Source organism: Clarias gariepinus, chromosome 17 (genome assembly GCF_024256425.1).
Source record: "Clarias gariepinus isolate MV-2021 ecotype Netherlands chromosome 17, CGAR_prim_01v2, whole genome shotgun sequence".
NCBI lineage: Eukaryota > Metazoa > Chordata > Actinopteri > Siluriformes > Clariidae > Clarias > Clarias gariepinus.
Window position 1 is genome coordinate 23,840,347 of NC_071116.1, and position 26,154 is coordinate 23,866,500.

The following is a 26,154-nucleotide window of genomic DNA, read 5'->3' on the forward strand; positions in this document are numbered from 1 at the left end:
ATAGGATTAAGAATGAGTTTATCAGAGGGACAACCCACGTTAGATGTTTTGGAGATAAAGTCAGAGAGGCCAGATTGAGGTGGTTTGGGCATGTTCAGAGGAGAGATTGTGAATATATCGGTAGAAGGATGCTGAGGTTGGAACTGCCAGGCAGGAGGTCTAGAGGAAAACCAAAGAGGAGATTTATGCATGCAGTGAGAGAGGACATGAAGGTAGTTGGTGTGAGAGAAGAGGATGCAGAGGATAGGGTTAGATGGAGGCAGATGATTCGCTGTGGCGACCCCTGAAAGGGAACAGCCGAAAGACAAAGAAGGAGTACAGTAAGTCATGGCCACAAGATATTATCTTGTTCCCACACCTTAGTAATTCATGATCACAACATATTATCTTGTTTCCACACCTTAGTAAGTCGTGGCTACAACATAGTACTTCATTCCCACACCTTAGCCATGGCCAAAGAATATTTTCCCCTAATATCACTAGAAGGGCGTTGTGTATTTCTGTTGTAAAGTCTAACATTGTAACATGAGGCTCTGTGGGAATTGTCTCACTTTTGGGGCCAGCCAACTGCACAGTTTTGACATTAGTATTTTTTTTTTGTTTTTTTTTTAAACAAGCTTTCTTCTGGGTTGTAAAATGCTTTTCTGTGTTGTAGTACTACTGTTGGCCACCATTCTGTGCTATCTGTACTGATACTGTACATCTGTGCTCAATGTACCTATTGAGCACAACACTGTGGAATCTGCACAGTGTTTCTGACACTTTCAGATCTTGAAGTTTAGAGAATGCATATTTAATAGTTTTTAGTTGAACACAAAGTTAGTTGGTGTGTACACTAAATGTTAAAAAAAAAAACAGTACATGAAACATTAGAGCATAACAGTATTGTATAAACCAGGTGATATTTCACTTTTATCAGACTTTGCCATCACAATTTGGCCATTGTCAAAGTCACTCAAATCCTGACACTCAAAACATTGTTTTTTCCTGTTTCCAACACATCAACCCCAGAGACAAAAGATTAACTTGCTGCCTAATACTGTATATCCCACCCACTTCCAGGTGCCAGTGTATTGAGATGTTGTACAGTATCTGTAGCTACTGTAACAAGGTCAGAAATGTGATGAATAGAGAACTGCAGTGGTCAGGACATACCAAAAGTGATTAAAGAAAGGAAAACCGGTGAACTGTTGACAGGGTCATGAGTGGCCAAGGCTCACTGCTGGACGTGGGGAGCAAAGGTTGGCCAGTGTATTTAAATCCAATAGAAGTGCTAATAAGGCTCAAATTTCTGAAAAAGCTAATGCTGGTTCCAAAAAAGGTGTCAGAAGACACAGTTCATTATTGTTTTGGTGGAAAAAGATGGGACCTACTCATTATTAGGTGGGTGGACATAATATGGTGATGAGTGTATACAGTACGCAATACAATTTACTCACCCCTTTTTAAATATCACATTTTTTAAATTCATGCATATTCAAAATGATATATTCATGCATATTATTACATTCCTGTATGAAGACACAAGCAAGGAAAAGACTTATTATAGATGCTATAACATAAGTGTACAGTCAATCATTTCAAATGTGCCATGGTATACTTCTCTTTAAACAAATTAAGTCTTGGAGATCTCTAAAATGTGTCTGTTAATGTACTAGCTAAAATAAATAAATTCCTGGACTCTGGCACCCTTGAATTTCTTTGTTTCACTCCCCTTTTAAATGTGTTGTTTCGCTTTGCTTTAAATGCGAGTGAGCTACTGTCTACACAGGCCCCTTTGCAGAAGTGCAATTTTTAAAATGAGAAAGAAGGACTTCCATGAAAATAGTGACCAGGGGTTGAGCAAAAGGAGGGGAAGGCAAATTATTCCACCTGCCCACCTTTTTTTTGTGTGTGTGTGTAATGATGTCATACCAGGCTGGAAATTTGACCGTCATGTTTTCAACACATTTTTGGACAAAAATTTACAAAGGGAAAAGGAGGAGATTGTTTTCGTTTATATTTTGTCATACATACATTACAAGTCAAAAGTTTGACTTGTAATAAACTTTATTTATTACTACACTGTAAAACAATGCTGAAGGCGTCCAAAATATGCAATAAACTCATTTGAACAGTTGATATTGAAATGAGTCTGCTTTATGCTCTGTAAAGCCTTCATAACGGCTGCCAGCTGACCTTTGTGTCAATTAAAAGTGACTGTTGTTGTTATTTAAATACCTACTGCAATTTGTGTTATAGTTTTAAAAAATATAGTATTGTTCTATAATGTAGTAAACAAATCCAGACGTTTGACTGATAGTGTAAACTAAAGACACATTAAATTAACAAATATTGTCATAAAGTGAACGCTGTATAAATGGTGCCCTTTAATGGCATACACTGAAGTTAGATTTAACAATCAAGATTTTTTAAAAGACAAGTTAGATAATCTTCTCACTTGTATCATACCTGCTAAAAAGTGAGGTCATTCCCTTTTCCTTATATTTACAATTCCACTGCAGTGAGTGAGAATAAACATGTGATAGGTTGGCACATGTTGGCACATGAGGTTGGCAGTGATCTTTAACTGATAATGGCAGTGGTGTAAAAGGGAAAATTATTTCAAGGGGATTTTACACCAGAATGAGATAATCTATGGTAAAGGTTAAAAAGGGATGCACTGATCCCAGACTGATCATAATTATCGGTTTTGGAGCTTAAATACGTGTCAGGAGGTTTTTTTTTCTTCTTGGCTTCTGTTTTTGGTTGTTTGCTTATCCTTTCATGTTGTTTCCAGTTAGAACATATAACATATATTTGTTTGATTGATTGTAAGCTCTTTGTCACACTATCATTATAATAATTATATCATATCATTACAATAATTCTAAATAAAATAATAAAAATTCGAATAATTATGTAATTATAAAAATGTTATTATATATACCAAACCTTATCTTGCATACAATCGTTGAATGCAGGCAACTTTTTCCGTGGCCTACCCTGTATAAGGAAAAAACCCAACATAAACAAAAGCATAAAGCAAGGTTATTCTCACAAAAAATAAAATAAAAGACAGAAGTAAAAAATGATCAAGCTCAATTTGGCACTAATAGGAGAGAGTAAAGAAAACGGAGGAAAGAAAAGAAAGAGGAAAAAGAAAAGCAGTGCAAAAACTGTAAATTAAAAACTGAAAAAAGAAAAAATATATCATTCACACACTACTAAAATAAAATATAATAAAATATTACACATGTGCATGTGCTCATAGGTGGTATGGTGGCTTAGTGGTTAGCACTGTTGCCACGCACCTTCAGGGTTAAGGGTTCGATTACTGCCTCTGGGTCTGCATGCGTAGAGTTTGCTTGTTCTCCCCATGCTTGGTGTGTTTCACTGGATACTCTGGTTTCCTCCCACAGTCCAAAAACATGTTAAAACTTTCGAAACGGTACCGATGCCAAAACAGTGCCTGAACTGATACTTTACAAAAGCAAAAAAAATTATGGCGGATGACTCAAGAATACTTTTTAATTGAACAAAAAATGTTATGCTTAAAATTGAACAATATATTAAAAGTTTAACGTATATATTAATATATAAGTACTGTTGTGGTACTACTAGTACTAGCTGGAAAGCCATAATTATAAACAGAATCCATGTTACATTAGTATTTTATCAATTGGCTTACCGTTTGTTAGCATGAAAGCAAGATTTGCATTTTGCAATTAACATTACATTAGCCTTCGACTAACCTGCGGAAAGGCTGCTGTCGTCATTATTCTCTGTGGACTCCTTTTTGCTACGATTGGTATGACTGGGTCTGGGATCATCCACACCGATAGTGCCAGCTGTTATCCGCAAGCTGTCAAACACGGTGCCTCCCTCTGCTTTCAAGTTTATTCTGTGTGCCCTCAAATGTTTCATTAGATTTGATGTGTTTCCCCCTTTACACCCCGATGTCGGAATCCTTTCTTGTGAAATATAGCCACGCTTTCGACCGTTTAGTTAGGCATTTTAACGAAAGTTGTTTAATTTAGCTAGCTAAGGTAGCGTTAGACCTCCTGCTGCCGTCAGAGCAAGTGTAACGTTAGTTGCTGCATTCACGCGCATCTCTTTATTTTATCTGATCTAATAAACTTTTAATCTACAAAAATAAAATGGACAGTAACATTACTGCAACAATGTTTTGGATTTGTATTATCAAAGCTTCTCAAGATTTTTCTAATTAAGAAAATAATTTATTTTTCTGATCATTTCTGACACCCGATAAATGCAGTAAATTTTACTTGCGATCATGTGTGTTAATGAAACTGATGCTTATTACAACTGTGTCGTCATAGCCCCAGGGAATAAATATTTTAATCGACAGTTCAGGAATTTAAGCGGCACCGAAATGAGGCACTGAAATTCACGTTCTGTTTCGGTCCGGTACATACTGGTTATATAGGTACCGGTGCCAATATGGTGTTATGGGTTTTCGGTACCCAACCCTAGTCCCGAGTCATTCGTTCTGTCGTCACGTGACTCCCATGGACGCTATGCAGTGCAGTACACAGGAGACAGAATTGAACGGTTCTCCTCAATGAGTCTTCAAGTCCCGAGTCGTTCGTTCCTTTGTCACGTGACTCCCATAGACGTTATGCGGTGCAATAGATTCAAAATAACAAACGACTCAGACTGGAAGATATGAAGGGGTGAGCTACTCATTCTGTAATATTTTCATTCCTGGAACTTTAGCCAAATTTTGTTTATGTAGACGTATCGGGGGTCTTTTATTGAAAAGGCAACATTTTATTTCTGAACAAAAGAACAAAATGACTAAAAAAAAAAAATTCCGTTCATTTTGACGAACGAGATTCAAAGAACCGAGTCACTAAAATGATTCAAAATTCCCCTCACTATATTGTTGCTGTTTACATCTGCCACGGTCGCCTCGAGCCCGTTATAAACAGCAGGGCTGCAGTACCCGGATGTTTCCTCGGCTTCTGATTGGTCCAGCATTCCACGGACTGGAACTACAAATAGCACATTCAGTCGGTAACTCTTATTCATTCCGATAAAAATATTAATAAAAACGTCTATCTAAACGAGGTTAATACACGAGTGAACCAGTTTTAACCGAATCTGTGGTCGAGCCGAATTTAACTTGTTACTCTACCGGAAGCGCTCGGCCGTTTGTTTACTCTCCTTTTTGTCCAGGCGGTGTACCCGTAGCGCAGGACACAGCCTGGTAGGTTCTGCTGTTTATAATATTGTTCATTTATTATTATTGAGCATGTAATTAGGACAATTAAATCGTATCATGTGTTGTAATTATATTTACATTCTAACCTGAACGTTTCGTCTTATTTAGACGTATTTCCCGTGTTTTTAGGTATGACCTTTATTTGAATAATATCTCCTGTAGTTATTAAACATGGCAGGAATCTTCAGTATTCTGTATCTGAGTGGCTGTCAAAGAGTTTCCTGTGCATTATAGTCTGATTTACTTCCCTCCAGATTGTGTAGAGCTTTTCCACACTTGAATAAGTATAAAGTTATATCTCTGTAAGTCATACTTGTATGAAATGATAAATAGATTACATGGGCTGAATACAAGAACACAAAGTTTATTATGTAATATTATTACTCCAGTTTGACCTTCAGCATATATCTGACTCATCTTCTGCTTATAGAAACAATATTACCAGTGCAGTGAGTCAGAATCAACATGCGATATGTTGGCACATTGAGGTTGGCGATGATCTTTATCTCATATTGGCAGTAGTGTAATGAGTGAAATCATTTTAAGGGGATTTTACATCAGAATGAGATAATGTATGGTTAAAGGTTATAGAGGTTTTTAGGGATACACTGATCCTATACTGAATACTGGTACTGATTTTGGACTAAAACACTAACTTTAGAATTATTTGTTTATCTTTTCATGTGGAATCAGATTAGAATTTTTTTTGTTTCGTTGTTTAATTATACAAGTTAATAAATCTTTACTTATCTATATACTGTGTGTATATATACAGTATATACATGAGGTGGTATCAAGCTCTGTTTACAAGAAAGTACTTTATTACTTATGACTTATTTAGTAATATTATCTGGCGAGTAGGGTGGGTGCGGAAGTTCATGATCATCATGCACAAGTTGGCGAGTGATTTCAACATTTTCGGGGGTTGAGCTCATTAAAGGTCTTTCTGACTTCACGCCGTCTTCCAGTGATGTTCTATCGATTTTAAAGCGTGCATGCTGCTCAAAACACCTCGAGCGATTAATTGGAGCATCGCAAAAAATGTGCCAAATAATGGTAAACCTCTCTGTATGTGTGTATATGGGGCATTGGGGGCAAGAGAAAGGATAAATAAAGAAAGAAAGAAGCGGTAAAACAAACACAAAAAAAATAAATGCATTTCTTATTTTCTGACTGTGCAAAAGTCTTGAGCCACCCCTTATATCTTCATATTAAATGAAATTCTATAATTAAATGGGAATAAATGCTGCAAAGTGCCTAAAGACACAGTGGAAAAAATGGTTGTTTATGTAAGAACCGCAGCAGCAACCTCATTTCCCCTGCACCTGTTTTTTACTGATTCATGCCTTTAGTTAGATTTTGTTGTAATTGGCGTAACATACAAAATTAATTCCCGCTTAGGTACAGGGACTGGACTGAAAATGCGAGACAAAATTGAGGGCCATAAAGTCCTCCAGGAAGCCTGGAGAACTACTCCTCAAGACTGCATTAAAGATGCAAGAAAGTCTGGCTCTTTGGAAGCAAAATATAAAGTAATGGTCGATGTATAAGTACTTTTGCCCGGTGCTGTAGTCCACTTCAATTTGGTAGCAAAAGAGGAACAAAAAGAAAGAAAAAAGGGAATTTATTAAAGTCATTGCTAATAGATGGGGAGTGAAAGAGAAAAGGGAAGAAAAAGGGGGAAACGTAAAGCTGGACAAAGTATTAATTCAAGACAAAATGAAACAACTATTCAGAAAAAGAAATCTGGATGAGGCAATCAACAATCACAATCAAAACCAGTTGAACACGGACGCATTATATAAAAAAGCAACAACGATAAAATGAAGAACTGTTGTGTTAAATGTTGCGTCAGTATGAACAGATGCAGAATTCTGCTGTCCATTGCTAAATAAAAACGTGGAATTAACAGATTTCTGTGATTCAAGAAGCTACCTATCACATCATCTCCTTTTCCAAGTGATGAAGGTGGATGTTGGACGTCCTGTCCTCATGTCGTTGTCCTGTTTAACATGATATCAAGTGATTAAAGATAATAATAAGTAGACAAATGTATTTCTTTCAAATAAAAGTAAAGTCTACATAATGCAAGTAGTGAAGCTGAAGGATAATGTGTGTGTGATTGTGGTCTCAGGGACAGACAGACAGACAGACAGGAGGATGGACACGCAGCCTGAGCTGTATACGCCTGTGCGCTGTCACTGGTTCTACAAGCAGACGGCGGACGGCAAAGACTCCTGGAAACCTTTCAGTACAGAAGACTCCCAGAGGCTGGAGGCGGCTCACACACACGGTTTGTGTGCATGTTTATAACACAGCCTCAGACCACAACACCTCGGAAGATATTAATTAAAGGCCAATACGCTCAAACATACTCTAATAAACACTCAGACCCACACCAGTACACTCTGATAAATGGTAATACGATCTAATACCGAAACACACAAACACAATAAAACACTCTGACATATTCAGTTAAACACTGGTGCATGCCGGCACACACTAATACACATGAATACACACTAATGTACTCTAATACACACCAGCACACACAATACACATCAGTAAACACTAGCGCAGTTTAATACAGTGAAACCTCGGATTACGAGTAACGCGGTCTGCGAGTGTTCGGCAAGATAAGCGAAGATTTTTAATACATTTTGACTTGAAAAATGAACAAGTCTTGGTTTACCAGTACTGAGTATCATGTATTACGCATGCGCTTCTCGTTTAGACGCCGAGCGTCACGTGATCACAACTGAGCCAACAGTTTTTTTCTTTCTTGTGCTGCGGAATTGTGGGTAATCGTCTCCCCTGCTGGGTCTCTTACTGGTATAATCAACATCCGTGCACGTGTGTACTGTTTAGTATAACACTGTCACCCCATGTGTGTGTAAAACATTTTATTTTGTGTTTGTAAGCGTGTGTACAGCGCGCATGTACTGTTTATTATAACACGTGTGTGCGCGCGTGTTAAGCAAAAGAAAGTCTCATTAGAGAGTCAATTTTTTTTTCTCTCCTTCAGCATCCCGTTATGTGTGCATGCATAATTTGACACCGTGCCCCTTCACACACACACTCTTCCTCTCGCCTTCACAAACCTTCTTCCCTCCTCCTAGCGCCTTCACACACACGCGCGCCTTCACACACACACACACACTCTCTTTCTCTCTCTGCTTTACACAAAAACACTGCTCTGTCGCGATTCTTTTTAAAGGTAAAGTGCAGGTTCATTTGTTTTTTATTTTTACTTTACAGCAGTGATTCCGTTAGTGTGTGAGTTGTTACCGATGTTCCTTGCTATTTTTTCCGATAAAACAGTCTTTCTGTTAATGTTTGTGTGTGTGTGTGTGTGTGTGTGTGTGTATATGTGAGAAACTCAAATAAGAGAGAGGGAAGTGTTACTGTGTAAGACAAGAAGAGGGGAGGGGCTGATAAAATGGAAACAATTATCTGTCTGGATTTATTTCTACTTTTTTGAAAGGTAAAGTGCAGGTTAATTTGGTTTTTTTTACTTTATTTTTTTTGGGCTGTGGAATGAATAATTTGAGTTTCTATTATTTCTTATGGGAAAAATCGCTTTGATTTATGAGTGTTTTGAAATACGAGCCTGCTTCTGGAATGAATTATACTCGTAATCCAAGGGTCCACTGTATACTTAAACACACACACACACCAACAGTCAAACACAGTACAATATTAGTAGTAGAAAGCTTATTCTATTAAACACCAATACTTTCCAATAGCGCATGCTACAGTTATACACACAAATACACACTAGTACATTATTACAAGCTAATAAACTCTACTACACATTAATGCACAACATGGTCTATTAAACACCAGTAAGACCAACAAAAACACAATTAAATACACACTGTGCAATATAAACTCTTAAGTATATACAACAGTACACACTTACAGTACAAACCAGTGCAATTTAGTACACTCTCATTTACATGCTACAGTACTCAAGCACACACCAGTGCACACTAACACACACACGAGTACACACTCAGTTTAATGAAACTGTTACATGCAACATGTATGTGTGTGTGTGTATAGGTTGTACTGATGAGGTGGTGGTGGCCACAGAGGGCAGGCGTTACGATGTGAGATTGAAGGAGCGTCGCCGCTATGCAGTTTATTGGGATCAGCCTCCATCTGAAGTGCGCAGATGTTCCTGGTTTCACAAAGGCAGCAAGGAGATATACTTTACTCCCTACACCGAGGAGAACAGCGACCTACTGGAGGTCAGAGTCTATAACCTTCATTCAACTTTCACCTGTGGTTTCTGATCATACAGATGATAATACATTTCAGAGGGGTCAAGTTATTGGTCAGCATCAAGCATGAAGACAACTAAGTTTAAAAACCCTTTAACACATAAAAACCTGCAAGGATCGTGCTGGACCTTCAACTTTGTGGAAGGAATGTGGTCGGAAAAAATCATGAATGGAGATCGCGTCAGGGTAAAAAGGGAAGGCTATGAACCGATGTACAAATCATGCATAGTGCTCACTGTAGTGTTATGATCTGGGGTTGCTTCAGTTGGTTGGGTGTAGGCTTAGCCACGTTATGTGGCAATAAAATGAAGTCAGCTGAGGACCTGAGTGTACTGAATGACCATATTCCTCGGGAAATTGTTCTTTACTTGATCATGTTTTACTTTGACTTTGCAAAAATAACATGTTCGGTGTTAAACAGGACTCCTACATGATCTCCGTGACCCTCAACGAGTGGAAAAGAAACTTGGAGCTGCCGACAGGGGAAACAGTCATCCTTCACAACCCAAAGGTATATTAATAATAATCTGTTACATAAAGCAGAGTGCCCCCTACAGGGCAAACAGAGTATTCCATTTTGTTTGTTTTTCAGTGTGTTCCCTCAGGCCTAAGATTTAAATAGAAAACCAAATTTAGCTTGTTGTCTGTGTTATCCACCAGCTGATCACTCAGCACCTGAACTTTTCCTTGGACTGTCCTCCGTCTCCGGGTGAAAGAACGCAACCCAGAACACTAAAGAGAGGAGTGGAGAATATTTCGGTGGAAATCCCAGAGGGTGAGTGAAGCTATATACGGCCATCTGTGACTGGTTTTTCGGACATTAAATATTTCTATCTGTTGAACTTAATGTGATGTTGCTGTCATATAAACACGACTCAACATGAAAAGAAACAAAACTCCAGATCCTGTCAATAGTCAAATCAGAAATGCCTCCAGCCTTACACACCCAGTCTCTTTGTGTGGTCTACACTTGCATATGGGATTTGGATGCATTGTTGCCTGCAAAAAAACAACAAAAAAAAAACAACTTAAACTTACTTTCTAACTTAAATATTTGATTAAAAAAAAGGTAAAAATCAAAACGATAATTCAGTCAGCTTAATTTTCAGCAAACTCAAAAATATTTTCTTGAATGCATTTAATCCCAAGATCTGTGTTATATACACTTTTTGTTTGCTTCAAAGTATGTAGATTTTATTATTAATTTGCAAAGCTTTTTGTTAGGATTTGCATTCAGGGTTGTGTGTGTATGTGTGCAGGAGAACCAGATACTGTGGACCACCTGGTGTTCATGGTTCATGGCATTGGGCCGGCATGTGATCTGCGCTTAAGAGGAATCGTGCAGTGTGGTGAGATTACACATACAGGCACACATCTTCACATTGATTTTTGCTCTATATTTCTCCGCCTGTTTAATAAATAAACATTCTGATTTTAATCTTTCGACATGGGTTATTGGTTCGACATTATATTATATTGTCGAACCAATATAATATAATTATTATTCCAGCAGAGAGTTTGCTTTGCTCTTTTACTGATGCTGTGAAGTGTAGCTGTGATTACAACACTGCCTAAGGTTTACTTCCTTTCTCTCTTTTCAGTAAATGAGTTCCGCAGCGCTGCTCTCGCTCTCGTTAAAAGTCATTTCAGCATCCATGATGGCAACAAAGCTGGCGGTCGAGTGGAGTTTCTGCCTGTTAACTGGCACAGAGTCCTACATGGAGAAACTACGGGGGTCGACAGGTTATTGTGGTTAAATATAGGTTACAGAATATTTAATGCACAGCATTAATAGCATCATGTGTAAGGTCTTAGTGGTGCTAATTTAAAAAATACTGATCTTTATTAAATGCTTATTTGCAGAGATATTGAGCGGATCACTTTGCCCAGCATCAGGGGCCTGCGCCAGTTCGCCAATGACACAGTGTTGGACCTGTTCTTTTACAACAGTGCCACCTACTGTCAGACCATCGTGGACACCGTAGCCTCAGAGATCAACCAACTATACCGTATCTTTCTCCAAAGAAACCCACAATTCACTGGAGCCATATCAGTGGCCGGACACAGCCTGGGTCGGTAAACCAACAAATACACAACTTACTTTACAAAACTACTTATTTTACAAAACTTTACACAGCTTGGGTCTTCAAAGCAACCGTACACAACTTTATACAATCCGAGTCTGTAAAGTAACCATACATAGCTACTTTCAAGTAGACCATACAAGAATACTTTACAAAGCCTGTGCCTGTAAATAAACTTCATACAGCTACTTTACACAGCCTGAATTTGTAATTAAACTTTTTATAGCTACTTTGCACAATCTGAGTCTGTAAATCAACTTTATACACCTACTTTACACAACCTGGGTCTGTAAATCAACTTTATACATCTTACTTTTTACAGACTGATTAATTTTATACAGCTTTACATAGCCTGGGTCTGTAAATCAGCTTTATATTCAATTCAATTCAATTCAATTTTATTTGTATAGCGCTTTTAGCAATTTTCATTGCCGCAAAGCAGCTTTACATAGTCAAAAGAATTATTTAGGTTTGTATGAAATGTGAATTTGTATGAATCAAAAATGGTCAGTTTGTCCCTGGTGAGCAAGCCGAGGGCGACAGTGGCAAGGAAAAACTCCCTGAGATGGTAAGAGGAAGAAACCTTGAGAGGAACCAGACTCAACAGGGAACCCATCCTCATTTGGGTGAAACAAAAAGCAGTAAATGATCTGCATTTATACAGTGTGTAGGGTGGGAGGCAGTTCAGCTATAATAGCTGATGTTAATTGATGTTAATATGGAGTCCAGGTAGTTATTGAAGACCCAGGTAGACTTGTAAGAAGTTCCAGTCATGAACTATCGAACTGTCAAGTCCCCAGAGAAACAGTTGCCAACACCAGTCAAGGCCAGAACCATTTTCTAGGTAGAGAGAATCATTCCCAGACACCAGACGCATCCCAGAGAGACACACGGGGCATCCATGTGACGAGATCTTCAGCCAGAAGCGGGGCACCAGGATGGGTCAGACAGGTCCGGAGGGCAGAGGGAGTCTGGATCACTGGCAGCTCAGGAACGACATGTGTAGCTCGACAGAGAGAGAGAGAAAGAGTGAAAGGGGGGGACAGGAGGAGAGAGGAAAAAGAAAGAGGGGGGGAAAGAGAAGAAGAGGAGAGATGGCAGTTAGGTATGGTCACAGTCACACAATGTATAATGTGAATGTATATTAACTGTAGCGTGCAAGCAGAGACTCCGGCAGGACTAACTATGACAGCATAACTAAAAGGGAGGAGCCAGAAGGAAACACAAACATGAGGGCTTCCTGACATGTAAAGCAAACAATCACCTCACCGTCAGCAAACCTGAGTGATCAATGAGAGTGAGGAAGACAGCATCCAAACATACCAGTTTACCATAATACTCTACGTCCATGAGTCCCCCAGATCTGCTCCTTTACCTATGGCAAATCTATTTATAAAAATGCTCGGCTAAATAAATAGGTTTTTAGCCTGGACTTAAACACTGAGACTGTGTCTGAGTCCCGAACACTATTTGGAAGACTATTCCATAACTTTGGGGCTTTGTAAGAAAAAGCTCTGCCCCCAGCTGTATTTTTCATAATACGCGGTACTGACAAGCAGCCTGCATCCTTTGATCGAAGTAGGCGTGGCGGATCGTAAGACACTAGCAGTTCGCTCAGGTACTGCGGCGCGAGACCATTTAATGCTTTATATGTCAAGAGTAGTATTTTAAAATCAATGCGAAATTTCACAGGGAGCCAATGGAGTGAAGATAAGATAGGGGTGATGTGCTATATATAACAAATATATAACAAAAAACATGATTACAGTAAAATGTTGCCACCTATTATCTTGGGAACTAACACTAAAGATCCTTTTCCTCTTAGGTTCATTAATCCTCTTTGACCTCCTGACCAATCAGAAGACAGCAGCAGAGAGCACCAATGCAGCACAGGTTTGTTACATGGCTTAATTATGTTCCGATTATAACAGTTATGAAGTGAGGTTTGGCATCGATAAATGAATGAGCTTGTAAAAGTTGGGTCGAATTGAATTTTTTTTACCTTTTAAAAATTTGAAACCTTTTTTTTTATTTATATTGTAAATGCAAATAAATTTCCAAATGTGACTGTGGATTAATATCAGCTTTATGTGAATTTTGTTTGTCATTTAGAACGGACAGTATAATGAAGACCTGGGCACTTCCTCTGTGTCAAACTGCAGTTCCTGTAAGAACCTAGAAGAGGCACTGATGAGCATCGGCGTAGAGGAACATCTCAGAATCCTACAGAAGGAACAAATTGACATGGAGGCTCTGGTGTGTTTTCTTTTTTAGATTCAATTCAAATACCCACACAATTTGTATTAGGACATATTAATTATGTGCGCATATGGGTCCCAAATAATTAAAGCAGTTACCAAACTGTAATATACAGTACAGTTATACAAGATGCTCCACTTTTTTATTTCTGATCACTGATCAGATTACATCAGAATAGTTAAAAAAAAGAAGAAGCCAGTTTTCCAGAAGCCAGAAGCATGTTTTTTTCTCAGATAATAAAAACTAAACTTTTTTTTTTATCATCATCTGCATATTTTTCAGGTCATTTTGAAGTAATAAATATGAAGATAATTTACTTTTGCACATTTAATTAAATAAAAGTACAAAGAGGAGCTAAACAATGATTCAGTAATATTTCGGTTTGTGTTGAATTTATACATCCATCTGTAATATCATGTCCAAAAATGTTTTGGTGTCGCTCTGACCAAGTCATCTGGCCATCACAGTTTGCCCCCTTTCAAATACTGTATTAGGCGAGTGGTAATAAGGTTATCACTGATCAGTGTATGTGTTAATGATGTGCTCACATGATGTGTAATAACAGGAAATTCAGGTAGATTTATTCAGTAATACACTCAGTATCTGCATAATATATTGCTTGTTGCTTCAAACTGTTCCAGATGCTCTGCACCGAGAACGACCTGAGAGATCTTGGAATTCCACTTGGCCCTTGCAAGAAGATTATGAACTCTGTGAAGAAATGGAAGGTATTAAATGCTGCATATCTTTGTGCTTTTAAGATATCAATGTCCTCATGTTAATTATGTTGGCTGTTAAATCAAAGAGTGCTTACTGTCTTATAAAACTGAAAAAAAAAAATTTCAGGCAGATCAAGACTTAGTGATTGTTTTAGGAGCGGGGCTGGGACACTGGGACAATAGTATATTATATTAATATAGTATATCTATAGCTAGTATGCATGCTGAATTAGAGATTATATCTTTAAACCTGATTTAAATGAAAGGGTCAGCCAGAAGTAATATTTATATGATGCTCTTATGTACACCAACGTATTCAGACAGCCAAGATATGTTTAATATCAGTGTTAGTTGTTTAGTGATGACATACAGACTTGATACAGATGTGGTAATTTCCTATTAACTATAACTATGAACAAAACTCGACCCTGGATCTAAACACTGTTATGTTATAGGGGCAGCAACTTTTGGTAAATGATCATAATTAATGGATGTCAATTCACAATACATCTTTTGAATTCTAGCCCACATTAGAAATTCTAGGTAAATATAAAATGTTAACCTTATTCCTCTTTACTTGCCAGAGTAAAAACAGTCCCTTAAGAAGTAAGTGCATAAAAGCTTTAGCATATATTTAGAAAATCACATGCCTTTACCACCCCAAAGATGATTCTTTTCCATTGAAAATGTGTTTTTTTCCTATTATACTAAATCAGTTTATTAGTTTTTCCAATTCTGTTTTATGGTAGGTTTTAGGATTGTCTGTCTGTCCAAGATTCTTATCAGTATGTTACCTAAAATTTTTAAAGGTCCCATATTTTACTGTTTCTTACCATCAGAGCTTCTGCAAAGTGTGTCTGTTTACTCCAGCTAAAATCCTTATCAGACAATGCATTTTTAACCAAATGTGCTGTTTCACTGTCTATGTAAATGAGCTAGTGCTGAACCACACACCTTTAGAGAACAGTAGAACTGAGCAGCAAGCTGGGGAGGGGCTCGTTTTATATGAGGTCACTTCTTTAAGCCTGTAGACTCCTGGTGGAGCCTAGGGCCGCAACAACACCACGCCATCGGACTCTATTCTGAGCCATTTTCTTCAGCTGGGTCCACGTCATTCCGGCGGCCTTCACTTCGCTCTCGACAGATCTTCTCCACGTCTGTTTAGGTCTCTCCACTTTCCTTTTTCCTTGTGGGTTCCATTCCAATGCTTGCCTTGTGACATTGTCGAATGGTTTTCGAAGTGTCCAGCCCCATTTTCTCTTCTTGATGTCTTGACCGACTGGGTTCTGTCTCGTTCTCTTTCACAGATCTGTGTTCAAGATCTTCTCAGGCCATCTGATGTTAAGGATGTGCTGCAAGCACTTATTGATGAAACTCTGTATCTTGTTGGTAATGGTGTTGGTTGCCCGCCACGTCTCGGATCCATACAGGAGAACTGCTTTCACATTGGTGTTAAAGATGCGGATCTTGCTGCGCTGAGATAAGGCTTTGGAGTCCCAGATGGGTCTCAGGGTGTTGAATGCAAACCTTGCTTTATTGATCCAGCTCCTAACGTCCTCATCTGCACCGCCATCACTGCTGACTACACTTCCTAGATAGATGAAGCGGTCAGTTTCCACCAAGTCTTCTCCCTGCAGCTGCAGTGGGTGTTCTTGTCGGTTATTCAGCCGCATCGCCTCTGTTTTTCTGACGTTGATCTTCAGACTGAGCTTTCCTGCCTCCTTAGCGAGCCGAGTAAGCTTTGACTGTGCATGTTGCTGCTTGTGGGACGGAAGGCTGACGTCGTTTGCAAAATCCAGGTCCTCCAGCTGTTTGGTGAGGGTCCACTGAATACCAGTGTTGTTGCCCTCTTTATATGAGGTCACATTACGGGGAAATTTGTTTTGCGTCCTGGCCCATTAAAAAAAAATGGAAAAAACGACAAGCAGGGAGTGTTTTTTTCTTAATGTTTTTTATAAAAAAAAAATTTATGTACATACCCAGTGGAGACCCAGTGGAATTTTGCATAGTGCATCCCCTTCAAATTTTTGTAGAATTTATATGGGATTATTAATATTAAACAGGAGATGAAATGAACTGAATAGATTTTGAATTTAATACAAACAGGGTTAAGGTCACAGCCAGGTCAAGTGACTGAAATAGTTTTTCTTCAACTTCCTTCCTGATTGAAGGATATTTTAAGAATATATATTTTTTGTGAGCAAAATGTTTAAATCTTGTGAAACATCACTTTAAGTTATTGCTTTACCTCTAACTGAAAGTATAGATGTCTCCATACAGAAAGCCTCACCATCAACAAATACTCATTTAGATTTCATAAATGCACTGATAGTTTTACTGATAGTTTTACCTAATTAAACAAAAAAACTATGTATAATATATAATGATATTATGAATATTAACAAATTGTTAATCATAAAGCTTTAATCAACACTTTTATAAAGAATAAGCTGTTTTATACTCACCCTGGTGTGAATTATGTCCGGCTTCCTGTCAGACAGCGTGGCGCTGCAGAGTGTTTGTCTGGAAGTTAGCACTAATACCAGTCTATTGTCTTGGAGTGAGGTGTATTTGTCCTGACCCTGATTTTCCCCTCTCTGATCCAGCTCAGATCCGAGGCCCAAACTGGAAAACATTCCTCCTATACAGAAGAGAAGAAAAATTCTTCTGAAATTCAGAGTCTCATCCGAGAGAGTCGGCCCAAAACCAGCGCCGTTGATTACCAGCACTTCGATGTGGGGATTGGACAGGTGACGGACTCAGTATTTGTTATAGTGAAATGTAAAGAAGAGGTTAATATTCACGTATTTCTATTTCAACCTGGTGAAAATTTAAAAGAGAGGATCCTAGAGAGAGAGAGAGAGAGACTCTGATGATGACAAAAATTATAACACTATATATTGTTCCAAATCCCCCTGTGTTATAAATTAAAATTCCTAAAATTCCCGTATTGTTTCTCCTTTGCAGGTATCTGTTAACTACCCACAGCTCAACTTCCACCCCCAAGCCTTCTTTGCTTTCGGCTCTCCCATCGGAATGTTCTTGACTGTCCGAGGCCTGAAGAGGATCGACCCAAACTACAGCTTCCCCACCTGCGGCAGCTTCTACAACATCTTCCATCCAGTGCGTCTGCTTTACAATAACCATAGTTCTTCAAATCTGACCCCTTTTATTTAATAATAATATTACTGTAAATAGTGTACAGCAGATAAAGAGTAAGGAGTTGAATAATAAAAATGGCAGTTTTCAATTTTAGTTTTGAATCAAATCTCTGGTTTGTTTAGGCAGTTGTTTTTGCATAACAAAAAAAAAAAAATAATTTTGGTGTCACATTCGTGGCATCTAATATATTTGATTTATTATTAATAGTATTTGTTTTACTATTATGTGACAAATAGCGCTTTTTTATTTTTTTTTACTACAAATTGTTTTTCATTTTTAAGCAGAACAATATTGTCACAAACTGAACTACATGCACATGCAGACTTTTCTTTAATATAGTGGATTTTTCTCAGGATATAGACATAAAACATGAAATCCAAACAGGATTCCAAATATCATGTCTATGGCTAGCCTACAGGCTACAATGCTAAAGCTAAAGCTAACACATGAGACAATAAGCAAAAGGTATCCGGAAACCCAACCGTGCAAACAGAGAAAACAGGACAGCAGTCACGACAGCACAACACACTGAAACATGGGCTACAGAACTGCACCCAAGAGTCCTACATACCACATTTGAACGTATACTAAAATAGATCTGTAAACGTCCCTTCTTGTTAGCTATATTAACCTCCCGATGCAAACAATTAGCTGATGGACCTCATTTAGGCTTAAGGTCTATAAATAGTATTACTTTTAATTGAACTGTTTCTATAATAAACTGCTTTGCTAACTTCGGATGCTAAAACATGACTTTTATTTTGTGTAGTTTGATCCAGTAGCGTACAGGATGGAGCCCATGATTTTGCCTCCAGATGTGGAGGTAGCACCAATGCTGATGCCCCATCACAAGGGCAGGAAGAGGATGCACCTGGGTAAATTCTGATCACTTCTGATCACAGTAAAATTTATTTTAATCATGTGTTTGTTTATGGTTTCAAGTGTGAATATGCATGCAAGTTTTTGTGTGTGATAGCTGATTTAATTTGAAAGACAGTTATGATGGTGTAGGTGTAAGTTAGAGTACAAATATAGTGGGAGTGTAAGATTAGTCTGAGTACAGTTAGAGTATAAAGTTGTGCAAGCTTTGTGCCAGATGTTAAGCGTGTGATTAAAGTGCACGGGTACTGTCAGTGTAAGTTACAGTGTACATTTGGGTGTGACTTTGAATGTGTTTTGTTCTGTACAGAGCTGAAGGAAGGCCTGACACGTGTCGGCTCAGACCTGCTGGGGTCTTTACGGACAGTCTGGCAGAGTTTCTCCCAACTTCCTGCTCCAGCGCTGGCTGAAGGAAATGACACAGCAGTGTGTACAGCCGAGGAAATGGAAAGTGAGTCATTACATTCCTTGCTGTGTAGCTGATGTGTGTGTCTGTCTGCCTTGGATGAAATTTGCCTTTCTGATATTTAGAAAGATGCTATAAAAGACGAACTATGCATTATTTCCCTAACTAAATAAAAAAAGAAAAAAAGACAAGGCAAGGTTTTGTTTTTAAAAATGATGTTCCTTTTAATCAAAAAGCTTGTTTAAAGTGCAAGATCTAATGCAAATAACAAAACCTGAAATGTTACTGCCACAACTTTAGCCTTGTGCACACACCCATTGTTTCATTCTGCTGCTTCATTTTTTTAGCCTCACCTCTGGAACAGGAGGAGAAGAAAATGATCCAGGTGGGGAAGCTGAACGGTGGCCGGCGTATTGATTATGTCCTCCAAGAGAAGCCGATCGAATCCTTTAACGAATATTTGTTTGCCATTCAGAGTCACCTTTGCTACTGGTGAGAAAAAAACACGCACACAAACACATACTGTACACAGACATGATGTGTGATGCCTTAATGAAAGCCAACAGATTTCATTAAGCCAAACTGCTTATTTACTGTCCAGTCTAATATGACCTTTCCAATTAATTCCATAATAGCTTCATATTTTTCAATATTTAAATGCTTTAGTTCAGTTTATTAACAAGGTGAGAGTTTAGGTATACATTTAAACTAATGGTTTACGTGTTCATATAATCATGAAGGTTATTAAAAATAATCACTTTTTCTTTTGCAGGGAGTCAGAGGATACGGCTCTGCTGGTTCTCAAGGAGATTTACGGGAATGGTGATTGCAGATCTCCTCAGCAGTAGAAAACTTACCGCACTGAGTTTCTGGGATGATAACTTTACACGCTGCCAAAACTAAGCAAAGCTCATTACTTATGTAACCTTTAAAAGGTGCAGTTTGTGATTACACAGGCCTATAATAATTTTCAGAAGTTCATAAGTTTCAGAATGTTTCACAGATGCTTGTGATTTGTAATATGGCTATGTCCGGAATGATGTAGTTTATTACCAACTGCTGGTTGTCCGGCTTCTGTTGTTCTGGCCCAGAGTTGGCGCTGCCTCTTCTGTTACGGAGCTGCTATTTTATTTATTTTTTTTACATTTAAATAAGCAACCTGGAAGGCATATGTCAGGTCAAGGAATTTGTGGTTTGTGTTTTTTTTGCAGTTTGTCTTGCAAGCAGTAAAGGGCAGAAGATTATTACAAACTGCTTCTTTAAACTAGCAATACACAACTTTCAGTCCTTAAGGACCAGGTGCTCTAGGGTTTTTGCACTACCTATGTAACAATAAGTTACGTAACAATAAGTGCACAAATTATTTGATGATGTAGTGATTTAGAAACATACAGGATGGCATTTTAATACAAAAGGCCTAGTTTGTTTTTTACCTCTGATTTGTTATTATGTTCACGCTAAGGCCAGTGACCACTGAACTGAGAAAGGGGTGAATTTGAGATGTCTTCAGAAGAACTGGTCATTTCTTGTATTTGATGTTCAGCACATCATACTTGCTAATCCAGTCCTGAAAACTCTGTTGCTAGCCTAGCTAAACTAGCATATGACTAACTAACTAAGATACAAAGAGAAGGCACTGAGCATTCACCAAATCTTAAATTTCAATTGACTCTCCGGTATTAAGACATGCTTTCTTGTAATAATATTGTACTATTTTGTAATACCCATAATATCTATATTGTTAGCTATTAGTATAAATGTTTATACTAGTCCATGACTGAAAAATTTTTCTATAAAAGTTGAAACAACCTGGCCAGTAAAAGCTAATTTCTTTAATAACGTGACTTGAAATGACCTGAATGCCAAAATTCTAGCATTACATGGACCAGATAGCACAGTCATTTTTAGCTAGCTGGCTAAGAAAAAATTCTTAGATATTTGTGCTAAATATTTCCATACTAATTGTTTTAATGGCCATTTCCTAACAAGAAATGTTAAGTTTTTTAAATCTTTATTGTAGCTGGTTGAATGGCTAGTTTTAGTCTCAAGGCTTCTCCAGAATCTCACCTCATCTCACTTCTCTCTGACATGAGTACAGGTTTATCAGTAAAACAGCCATTAATTCGGTGAACCAAGTCTTTGTTCTGAACACTTTACATTACCTCGTGCACAACACACTCATACCAGTTTAAATTACGAGAACCGAGATTTGGCATTAGGTTTCACACACAGTTGATACCATATCAGTGTTGCTTTAACAGATTGTATCGCTTTGTTAGATGTGCTATACCAACAGTAAAATTAATCCTATGTCTTTTTTATGGTTTTGCTTCAATAATCACAGTTTATTATGTAGATTCTTCTACATACTGCAAAATACGGGGCAAAAGAGAGGAACATAATGGACTGGATTGGAACAAACTTTCTAATGATCATGACCATTATCAATATTTGTAGTGCTACAGTCGATGTTGTAGGAAATTTAATCTTCTTTTGATAAAATGCTATATTTGTTAAATAAAGCTATTCTATACTCTGAATCTAATTCTGTACACTAAATCTATACTCCTAGACAAAGGTAGCACTGCAAATATAAATTTCTTACAAAATTAATTTCTGGTAAATAAATAAGAACGTTTAATGTTATACAAAATCTGTGTCCATCAAGTCTGTGTGTCCATCAGCACAGGAAATTCTTTGCATGTCCAGCAAGTCCAGCTGCAGCCAAACATATTTGAATAGTCTGACGACTTATCATGTGCACCCCTGAAATACCAGCAGCAGTACTGGCAGCATTTACTGTACAATCTTGTCAAATGACACCATCAAATTAGTTTGCCTTGTCTTGGCATTTTTACTCTTGGCCTTCTAGACCTAGCGTGATCAGTAATGGAACAAATTGTTCTCTATCTCTACCATATCCTGGAAATGGGATTTCTGGAAACTGGTCATGTCTGCTTGTGTTCCAACAAGTTGAAGCAGCCTGATAGCCCTCTATCTGCTAGCATTGTCTAAACACGGCATAATAATGTAAAGACAAAAAGCACGATCAGAATGTTTTTCTTACTTTTAATACCAAGACATATCAGCTGGACAGAAACATACGGCAAATTTTATGCATGTGCATGGCGCTTCTTATGAAGATGCAAGTTATGTTAAACACAATAAAGTAACGCTCTACTGAGCATAATGGTAATTTTTACCTTACCTGTGTTCTTACTGCAAAAAGGCAAAGAAATTATGAATTAGCTTTTAGGTTTTGATAACGGTAAAAAAAAAATGTTGCGTAATTGTTGATAGTGCAATGGTCCTATTGTCCATGAGTTTAAATCTACACTTGTCAATGACACCATTAACTTTAATAGGAAAACCTTAGACAACAGAACTACCTAAAAAAATTATTCTAGAAAAATATATATATTTTGTTGTATAATTGGATTAATAAAGTGCTTTGTCTGTCTGTCACTCTGTCTATCTCCCTTTGGGATTAATAACATGATCTATCTATCTATCTATCTATCTATCTATCTATCTATCTATCTATCTATCTATCTGTCTGTCTGTCTGTCTGTCTGTCTGTCTACCAGCTGTGGTGAGAGAAAAAGCATCCCAGCCTTCACAAAAAAGCCTTAATTTGATGTGCTACAGCTGCTGAAGAGAACATCGAGTTCTGCTCCTGTTAAACAAGACTAGAAACCTGAGACTATCCTGGGACGGACTTACCCAAATTGGCCAGTTACATAACAGAAAGCAAACTTTATTATAAACATTAACTGAAGTGCTTGACCTGTAACTGCAAGATTGTATCCATTGCCCCTATGCTACTGGATATGATTGGCTGATTGGATAAATTACATAAATGTGTAGGTTTAAAGATGTTCCTAATCAAGTGTATAGTTGGGGTCCGTCAATAGATTTGATTTTACATAAATGTACTTAGAACATTCTCTATTCTTTATGATAGGTTCCATGAATATTTGGACAGTGGTAAAAATGTTTGTACCGTTGCCTCTGTACACCACCACAATGGATTTGAAACGAAGCAGACTCTGTTACATTTTCTCAGGCTAAAAAATAATTGTTTCATGAAAAATTAAGGTGATACAAATCATACAGTAATTGAAACCAGTTCACCGGTTTTCCTTCCTTGGATCTCTTTTGGTAGCTCCTGCCCACTGCAGACCAACATACCACAGGACCTGCAGTTTTGGAGTTTTTCTGACCAAGTCGACTTGACATCACAATTGGGCCCGTGTCAAGGTCACTCAAATTCTTATGTCTTTCTGCTTCCAACACATCAACTTCAGGAAAAAGTTTCACTTGCCACGTAATATAGCCCTCCCACTTTCAGCTGCCATTTTAATGAGATATTGATAATATAACTACTGTGAGAAGGGCCAAATTGTGATTGGGTCAGAGCAACTTCAAAACTGCAAGATGATGTTTACATGTTGGTTTGTTATAATAAATATTTTATTTGTCAGGGTTTAATAATACATCATTTATTTATTAAATAAATACACCTACAGTGTGTAAATACTTCCTGACAGTGTTCTTCACAAGTGTTTGTTAATGTTGTAGTACTTGAGAGAGGAATTTGTCTTGAGATTAATCAAGTCTCAGTTTTGTCATAAACTCACAAACGTAAAAGTTTTACTTAATGTTACTCAGCCTATGCAGACTTAAATAGATTATCTATACTACACATAATTTTGATAAACGAGCACTTTGTAATGTAATGTAAGTGTCCGAAGCAACTTTTTTTGTTGTCGCGAAAACTACATTTCCCACAATTAACCGTAGCTAGCATTAGCATGGGGCTTCTCTAAAAAGCTAGCAGGTTAGCTTAATTTGATTCGGTGTAACGTTTAATATGGTTCAAATAAAGTCATAAAGTAATTATTGCTGGGGGTGAAAATAGTAAAAACGATATACTCAGTAAGGGTTTTCAGGTTTTTTAATTACTATTATTTTACTTAGCAGGCCGGTTAGCAAACACGCTAAAGAGGTGTAGGGCTACAATGCCCGGATGAGAGAGTGAGCTCTGATTGGTTGGAAAGAAGACGCGTTGAAAATAAAATAAAAAATTGAAGATGCGTTGAAATTCCTTAATATTTCTGTATTTATTAGTATTGTTATGGTTATTATTTACACTAAAGACATACATTTCTGATAGATATGTAATGAATATTTATAATCTCATTATAATTAAAAAATAATTAGTATTAGGACATTTATTTAAATAAGATCTTAACATATTTATTACAATAAATAAATGTTTGATACGTGTGCAATAAATATTTAAACCGAACATTGTAATCAAATAATAACTCGGATATATATATATATATATATATATATATATATATATATATATATATATATATATATATATATATATATATATAAAACATAAATAAAATACAATTATAAAATACATATTTTATAGGTGAGTAATAAATGTTTAAATCAAATGAAAACTCGGGTTAGGAAATGTATTAAACCTGTGTATCAGAAGATAAATCATATTCATTCATTCATTCATTCATTCCATGGGGGGGAAGTTGCTCCCATAAACGTACAGGTGGTGGCGCTGTTACACAGTGTGAATTTAAATCCCTCCTTTTCCTTTTCCACATCTGACTTCTTACTGAACTGACTACAAGTTTCTCACTCTATGAGCCCCAAGCCGGACATTTAAGACATTTACCAGCGGGAATAAAGCCTCTTCTTTCTTCTTCTTTTGGACACTTGAGTTTAAACACTGGATCTCATCCAGAGGTGAGTGAACAAACTCTCCCAGATGTTCTCAGTGAACTGTTAGTCTACACACTCTATGTTCCGTTAGAAACCTATCGCAGTTTCCGATATAATAAACTTATCATCTCTTTAACTTAGTTTATGTCTATTAAGTGTTCAGAAAGTCTCCACGCGTACTGGAAAATAACGCGTTTTATATATTTTAAAAATAATATGTGACTTTATTTACAGAATGATTGCTATTTCTTTGTAAACACACACAGAGTCGTATTTAACACTCGTGAACACGTAGTGTAGATGTATACACCTTACGAGTTATACTTGTGATTGCACTTCAAATGGATTATGAATGGTCTGAATATATTAACAGCAAAATAGAAAAAAAAATAAAGCAAAAATAATAATTGATCAATATTAAAATGAGCACTGAGTAGTGTGGGAATGAGTCCTGTGTTCTGTATGTGTGTGTAACCCTACAGTGTCATGCCCTGAGTCACCTGGGAGAGGCTCCATACAGGCTCTATAAAGCCATATAGAAAATAAATGAATGAATGAATGAATGAATGTAAAAAGTGAAACATTTGAAAGTAATTAATGAAAAGTTGTGCTTTAAATACACTCCAAAAAAGATGTTTTATGAATTATAAACTGTAATGTGAAATGTGTTTTTTGAGCTTCACCAGCCTCAGGAGAAAAAAATAAATAAAATGAACATCAACATCATTCTCTATCCAAAGGTTAAAGAGGCTTAGTTAAAAGGCCCAGGTCCAGCCATGACAATAGTTTTATTATGCTCTCCTTTTGTCAGAGGCATTCTTAAAAACTTCCTGAAAAACAAACCAAACAAACAAAAAAAACTGTTTACTATTTATTTACTAATATTTACTAATATAAACTGCTAATATAAACTGCTATGAACAATTGATTTTACATGGCTCAACTTTAAACAAGGGTCGTTTAAGTTGTCATATTCCATGAGATGATAATAAAATCCTGGTCACATTCTGTACCAGACTGCGTGTGTTCTCCGTGTCGGATCATACTGTTAAGATTGAAGAAAACAACATTGCTGTGCTCGTACCATCTATCAGTGCGATCTGAGGTTGTACAGAAAAAAAGAAACATCTTTCAGTCAGGTAACCTTGAGAATATTGTTTTGTTTTGCCATGACTATATTTAGGAGAAAGCTTTATTTTTCACATATACAGAACATTACAGCACAGTGAAATGTTTTTTCTTGACATTCTTTTCTTGTTAGGAAGCTGGGGTCAGGGTCAGCCATGTTATGGGACCTCTGGGGAAGACAGGGTTAATGGCCCAGCAGTGGCAGCTTGACCTTCCACCTTCTGATCACTAACCCAGAGCCAAAACC

At 37.3% G+C, this 26,154-nt stretch overlaps 2 protein-coding genes across 3 annotated transcripts in view; both read left to right on the plus strand.

Annotated features, from left to right (window-relative positions):
• Positions 1-4,978: 4,978 nt before the first annotated feature.
• Positions 4,979-22,362, plus strand: ddhd2 (DDHD domain containing 2). Of its 2 annotated transcripts, none has more exons than XM_053476198.1 (17): positions 4,979-5,212; positions 7,362-7,520; positions 9,293-9,480; positions 9,935-10,024; positions 10,174-10,288; positions 10,773-10,862; positions 11,115-11,256; positions 11,377-11,585; positions 13,423-13,490; positions 13,710-13,853; positions 14,498-14,584; positions 17,182-17,325; positions 17,543-17,698; positions 18,507-18,612; positions 18,927-19,067; positions 19,370-19,514; positions 19,795-22,362. In XM_053476198.1, exons 2-17 carry the CDS (start codon positions 7,388-7,390, stop codon positions 19,868-19,870), a joined length of 2,034 nt encoding a protein of 677 aa, XP_053332173.1. In that variant the 5' UTR covers positions 4,979-5,212; positions 7,362-7,387; the 3' UTR covers positions 19,871-22,362. The 2 variants fall into 2 exon arrangements, with proteins under 2 accessions (XP_053332173.1, XP_053332172.1); XM_053476197.1 differs by lacking the exon at positions 4,979-5,212 and adding an exon at positions 6,054-7,249.
• A 2,316-nt stretch (positions 22,363-24,678) lies between these two features.
• tacc1 (transforming, acidic coiled-coil containing protein 1) overlaps positions 24,679-26,154 on the plus strand; it is a 54,380-nt gene continuing 52,904 nt past the window's right edge. Inside the window, exon 1 of the mRNA XM_053515970.1 lies at positions 24,679-24,803. The gene's annotated coding sequence lies outside the window, so the exon portion shown is untranslated. The remainder of the gene's footprint in view (positions 24,804-26,154) is intronic.